Source organism: Nicotiana tomentosiformis, chromosome 7 (assembly GCF_000390325.3).
Source record: "Nicotiana tomentosiformis chromosome 7, ASM39032v3, whole genome shotgun sequence".
Lineage (NCBI taxonomy): Eukaryota > Viridiplantae > Streptophyta > Magnoliopsida > Solanales > Solanaceae > Nicotiana > Nicotiana tomentosiformis.
Genome location: NC_090818.1, coordinates 131342208 through 131349289, shown reverse-complemented (window position 1 = coordinate 131349289; position 7082 = coordinate 131342208). Strand labels below are relative to the sequence as shown.

General features: G+C 38.0%; 1 protein-coding gene across 1 annotated transcript; it reads left to right on the top strand.

Moving 5' to 3' along the window:
* The first annotated feature begins 4151 nt into the window (after positions 1-4151).
* Positions 4152-4790, top strand: LOC138896388 (secreted RxLR effector protein 161-like). Its single transcript, XM_070181194.1, has one exon. It carries the CDS (start codon positions 4152-4154, stop codon positions 4788-4790), a length of 639 nt encoding a protein of 212 aa, XP_070037295.1.
* Positions 4791-7082: the final 2292 nt, after the last annotated feature.

Below are 7082 nucleotides of genomic sequence, written 5' to 3'. Positions count from 1 at the left end.
AGTGAGTTAGTGGTACAGTTGTCAATAGATATTACATTATTGTTAAGAAGTTAGTGATTAGTTGATAGTATGTATATATACATGTACATTACACTCTTATGAAGAATATCCGATATTTCCTAAAAGTAGTTCTCTATCTCTCTTCTTCCTCCTCTGTTCCGTCTCTGCATCTCCAATGGTTGTGCCCATTTAATATGGTATCAGAGCTCGCACAACTTCGACAAGTTCAACAATGGCAAACGAGTGAGGAGAAAGTTCAATTGAGCTACTTGAATCCAAAATTTACTTCAAATTACAGCTGAAGATATAGCTTCTCCTTCGAGTTAGGGTTTGCTGATTTTGAGAAAATTCAATAATTTTTTGAGTTCCTGCAACAATTTAAGTGAGTAATTTTCTCGAATTCACAAATCTACGAAGTTAATATGGCAATTAATGAAAATGAATCTGCTTCGACTACTATTACATTGTCACCATCAGATACTCTGAATCTCGACTTAGTTCATCACAATCATCCTTTGTAAATTTATCCTTCTGATACTCAAGGTGCAATCCTTATCTTAATTCAACTTCGAGGTTCGGAAAACTATTCTTTTTGGAGTAGATCTATGAAAATTGTGCTGCATGGCAAGAATAAGTTTGGTTTTGTGGTAGGAATATGTAGGACAGGGCTATAAGATGCGAGTCTTCATGAAATCTGGGATCGATGTAATGCTATTGTTCTGGCATGGATAATAAACGTTGTTGCTCCTAATTTACTGAGCACTATGATTTATGCCTCTAATGTACACAAGGTCAGGAAAGATCTTCTTGAGAGGTTTGATAAAGTGAATGCTTCTAGATTATTCTGGATCTGCTAACTCAAAATTTACTAACTGAATCTGAATATATTCTCGAAATTTAGGGAGTTATGGGATGAGTATGAAGCCTTAGCTCCTCCTTCCTCATGTACATGCCCTGAATCCATGCAACATACATAACACTATCAACTATAGAAACTGTATCAGTTTTCGGCTGGTGTAAATGAATCTTTTGATAATGCTAAAGATCAAATTCTCAAGATTCGACCACTTCCAAATGTTAATCAAGCATATGCTATGGTAGTTAATGTTGAAAGTCAAAGGAAAAATAATGCAGCTCTGAGTGCTGGCATTGGTGACCCTGCAACATTGATGAGTAATACTAACCTTGGGAATGGAAACAATAGCTTCAAACCTAGAAACAACTTTGGAAGGTCTATACGTCAATGTGACTACTGTCACCTTAAGGGCCATACCAAGGACACTTGCTACAAGCTTTGTGGATACCCTGCTGATTTCAAAGCCAAGAGAAGAGTTTATTCAGGTCCTCATGTGAAAAATGTATCTATTGCTTCAGGATTTCAAACTCCTGATGCTCCTCAATCTACTCTTCAGTTCTCCTCCCCTGCTCCATTTTTCACTCAAGAAAAATATGATCAGATCCTGCAAATGCTGAGCAAAGGAAAGCAAGTAGAACCTGTGACAAATACAGCAACTATGAACAACACAGGCACTATAACAGCCTTCATGTCTCATCTAGTTAGTGGTAACTAGATAGTAGACATAGGAGCCTCCAATCATATGGTATATAATTCAAAGCTACTAAGTAAAATCAAGGATCTGACTGATGTAAATAGAAACAAGGTTCATCTTCCTAATGGTGAACAAATTCCTATTAGTCATAGTGGTGTTTCCAAAATCTTCATAAATAAATCACCACATAATGTCTTATACATTCTAGAGTTCAAATACAACTTGTTTTCAGTCTCAAATCTTACAAAGGAGTTGAGATGCTTTGTTGCATTATTTTCTGATTTCTATCTTTTTCAGGACCTCTTGAGTGGGAATGTAATGTGGATTGGTAAAGAAAAGTGTGGGCTCTACATTCTGAAGCCAGATATCTCTAAGGACTCAGTGCAACTGCAGAATGCAAAGCAAAGTACCAATCTAGTATCTTCTGTAAATAATGTCTCTAGCTTTAGCAACAATAAATAAGTCCATACTAGTTCTACTGAGAATTGTATTATGTCTTTGTGGCAGAAGAGACTAGGGCATGCACCTCTTAAAGTTCTGTAAAAGATAAGTAGTTTACCTCATGTTCCTATGCAAGATCATCATTGTACAATGTGTCCTATTGCTAAGCAATATAGACTGTCATTTACTCACAATACTTCTTGTTTTGTTCATCCTTTTGAGCTTGTGCATGATGATGTATGGGGACCATATAGGGTACCAACTCATGATGGTAAGAGGTATTTTATGACATTGTAGATGATTTCTCGAGGTACACCTAGCTCTTTTTAACGAACATTAAAGAAGAATCTATTGTTGTGTTAAAAATAAATTTTTAACATTTGTTCAGTCTCAAGATTAAGTTCCTCATGTATGAAAATGGTACTGAGCTCTTCAATGAGCAGGTAAAAAATTTCTTAGTGCAACATATAATTATTCATCAGAGTTCCTGTGTTTATACACCTCAACAGAATGGTAAGGTTGAGAGGAAACACATGTTCATCCTTAATATGGCCAGAGCCTTGAGGTTTCAAGCATTTGTTCCACTACAGTTCTGGGGGGGAATGTGTATCTACAACAATATATCTTCTGAATAGATTGCCTACAGTCTTGTTGAATGGAACCTCTTATTTTGAGAAGATCTATGACAAGGTTACTTCTCTTCAATACTTGAGGATCTTTAGTAGCTTGTGCTATGCCACCTCTGCTAGGAATGTGGACAAATTCAGCCCCAGGACCATTCCTGCTGTACATCTAGGCTACTCCTATGTGAAAAAGGGATACATCTTATATGACCTTTATTTTAAAGTGTTATTTATCACTAGGGACACTATCTTCAAGGAGGATGTCTTTCCTTTCAAGTATGTTACATCTAGTTCCTCTCCTTTATTTCCTATTTTGGATCTTTCAGAAGTTGATTGTTCCTTTCTCAGTTCCATCCCTACTCCTGGGAATTTTGCAGCTGAGACACCTTCTTCTGCTTCTAGCCAACATGTTGCACCTAGTCAGCCTGTTTCTGATGATCATCTGCAGTTTAGAACCTCCAGTATTGCTGCTGATCCTTCTCCTATTAGGAAATCTTCTAGGACTTCTATTCCTCCTATATGGTTGAAGAATTATGTTGTCCCTTCCAAATGAGCAACTTGTAATTACTCTATTTCCCAATATGTTTGCTATGACAAGCTATCTCATGCTTATTAGGCTTGTCTTGCTACTTACTTAGTTGTGTCTCAGCCTACATCTTATGTTGAGGCAAGTACTGATCCTAAGTGGACAGAAGCCATGCAGGCTGAGATTGCTGCTCTAGAGGAGAATCAGACCTGGTCCATTGTAGACCTGCCTCATGGTAAGGACCCTATTGGCTGCAAGTGGGTATTCAAGGTTAAATATAAGACTACTGGGGAGGTAGAGAGATATAATGATAGACTGGTTGCTAAGGGGTATAATCATCTTGAAGGTCTGGATTACAAAAAAACCTTCTCTCTTGTGGCCAAAATGGTTATATTGAGATTTGTAGTGGCTTTGGTTGCAGTATCTAGCTGGTTTATCTTCCAAATAGATATGCATAATGCATTACTTCAAGGTAATCTCCTTGAGGAGTCTATATGTCGATTCTATATGGCTTAGCCAGCCAGGGAGAGTGTCATCATTAGAAGGTATGTAGGTTGCATAAGTCCCCGTATGGACTTAAGCAGGCTCCTAGACAGTGGAACCTGAAGCTGACCTCTGCCTTGAAGGATATGAGATTTGTACAGTCTCATTATGACTACTCTCTTTTCACACAAAGAGTAGGTGGTGATCTAGTCATAATTCTTGTATATGTTGATGATCTTCTGGTTACTGGAAACAACTTAGATCTTATTCATCAGGTGAGGACAGATTTGCAAGCTAAGTTCAAGATGAATGACTTGGGAAAATTAAAATTCTTTCTGGGAATTGAGTTCTCCAGATTTAAAGAAGGAATTCTTATGAACCAAATGAAATATGCTCTTGAGTTAGTGTCTGAGCTGAGCCTCAGTAGCATTTGACAAGTTCATGAACAAAGGTGAAGCATCTACAGATACACAACTTGAGGACCCAAGTAGCTATCATAGGTTAGTAGGCACACTACTATACTTGACAATGGGAAGGCCAGATATTGCCTTTGTTGTTCAAGTACTTAGTCAACACATACATGCCCCCAAGCAATCGCATATGGAAGCAGCTATACGAGTGGTCAAGTATGTCAAGGGAACAACAGGATTGGGACGGTTTATACCAGCAAAAGAAAACAAGCAGCTAGTTGCCTACTGTGACTCAGATTGGGGTTCATGTGTAGAGACAAGGAAATCTATCATTGGCTATATAGTTAAGTTTGATGGAGCTTTAATCTCTTGGAAATCCAAAAAACAAAGCACAATTTCTAGAAGTTCAGTTGAATCAGAATTCAAAAGCATGGCAGCTACTGTTGCTGAAGTCACTTGGCTAGTTGGCTTATTTGGAAAACTGGGAGTTACAGTGAACACTCATATGCAGGTGTTTTGTGATAGCAAAGCTGCTATACAGATTGCAGCACACCCTATATTCCATGAGAGGACAAAGCACTTTGACATTGATTGCCATTCTGTAAGGGGAAAAATTCAAGCTGGCCAGATTCAGACTCAACACATTGGGACTAAGGAACAACCTGTTGATCTGCTTACCAAGAGTCTGTGCAAGCTACAACATGAGTATTTAATTAACAAGTTGGAAATGAAGAACCTCTTCTATCCCTCAACTTGAGGGGGAGTGTTGAGAAGCATATACACTGTAGGAGCTAGTTGGACTGTTAGGAGTTAGTTAGTGAGTTAGTGGTACACTTGTCAACAGCTATTACATTATTGTTAAGAAGTTAGTGGTTGCTTGATAGTATGTATATATACATGTACAATATACTCTTATAAAGAATATCCGATATTTCCTAAAAGTAGTTCTCTATCTCTCTTCTTCCTCCTCTATTCTGTCTCTGCATCTCCAATGGTTGTGCCCCTTTAACAGTTTGGGCTAGTTAAGATGGGTTGAACCAATAAATGGATCAATGTCCAATCCAACGCAAAGTTCACTTGGATCAATATGGGTTGGTCAAAATAGACTAAACAATAGGTTATAGTCCAATCCGCTAAACTTGACCCAAATTTTTACAATGTTATCAGCTTTGCATTTATCCAATGTAAATCATAAGCGTTCTAAGAACTATATAATGACAAATCTCTCGTGTCAATTCCTTTCACGGGAGCTTGCTCTCATACTTGTCCATACAATCTTTTTAACAGTAACCAGAAATCGGGTATCTCCTTTAGAGCATGCATGTGATATGGGCTTTTATTTTTCAACAATTGAAAATGGCTTCGGCTTCCTTTTTCAGCATGCAAGATGTGATATGCCTTAAATTTGGGCATCAGTTACAATTGCCTTGACTTTAGTTGTGAAATACTTACAATTATTACAGCCTTTGTATTAACAAAATGAATATTCAAATGTGTATACTCATTTACGAGAATCAACTATGTTTTTTTTTGTTCGACTTTGGATATAAGCGCTGCGCTCTGATTCAAAATAGAAAAAAAAAATCATATTTAGTAACTACTTAAATATGCACCATACCTTTAAAAATATAAAGCATTTACAAAATGCCAAAAAAACAAAAATTAATCAAATATAATTGGTTAACTCTAAGGAATCTGACAACATGTATTTATAGGATAAAGCAAGCAGATTTCTTTTGGGGTGAAATGAGGTGAAAACAAATCATACATAATTATGTTTGACCCTTTTCTTACCTGTCTAATGGTCATCCTAATCAACTACACCTAATATAATGTTTCTATGAATCCTATGATGAAATATGTTTGAGTTGGAAACTCCACAGTCCACACCCATACACAGAATACGAAAATTAGTGTTATTAATGGACTTCTTTAGAGAATTCAAAGGTTTGGCACTGTCAAGCAGTCAGCAGAATGGAACTCGATAAATCATGACCTTTATCTGTAATAATGTGATGACCTAAAATGTCATCTTTAAATTTAATAAGTAATTCTGTGTTCTAAGACCTCAAAAAATATAATTTATCATTTCTCGACTTGTGTGCGCAGTCCGTACAATTTTTCGGAAAGTTTTTATGTGAAAAATAGATTAAAATGTGAAATAGAGCTTTAAAACTCAACTAAGTTGACTTTGGTCAACATTTTGAGCAAACGGACCCGGATCAATATTTTGACAATTCCGATAGGTCCGTATCGTGATTTGAGACTTGGGTGTATGCCCGGAATCGAATTCCGAGGTCCCTAGCCCGAGATATGGAATTTTGATGAAACATTAAAAGCTTGAAAGCTTAATGATTTGTAAGAAATTACTGATGTTGGATTTATTGACCTCGGATCCATATTTTGATTCTGGAGCCCAGTATAGGTCTACTATAATATTTATGACTTGTCTGCCGAATTTGGTAGGAATCGGAGTTGATTAACGTGATTTGGACGTCCGGTTGTAAAAATATAAGTTTTAAAGGTTTCTTGAAAACTTCCTTTGATTTGGTGTCTGATTCATAGTTCTAGGTGTTATTTTGGCGATTTGATCGCGCGAGCAAGTTTGTATAATATTTTAGGACTTGTGTGCATGTTTGGTTTGGAGTCCCGAGGGCTCGGCTGAGATTCGGATAGGCTACGGGATGTGTTGGACTTTGAAAATCTGGTATTTTGCTGCAGCAGTTGTTCTGGCATGTCCTTCTTCGCATTCGCGAAGGTACTCTCGCGAACGCGAAGAGTAAACTGGGCAGCTGAAGTTTTCTTCTTCGCGGACGTGAAGGCTTGGGGGCATTACCCTTCGCGAACGCGTAGTGTTAGGCACACCTGGGGGAGGGTTGGTCATTCCTTCATCGCGAACGCGAGCAATGCCTCGCGAACGCGAAGGCTAGGGAGGAAAGCCTTCGCGAACGCGAAGGAGGACTCGCGAACGTGAAAGCCATGGGCTGCTACTCATCGCGAACACGACTGGCCCTTTGAGAATGCGACAGGCCCTTCGCGAACGCGACAG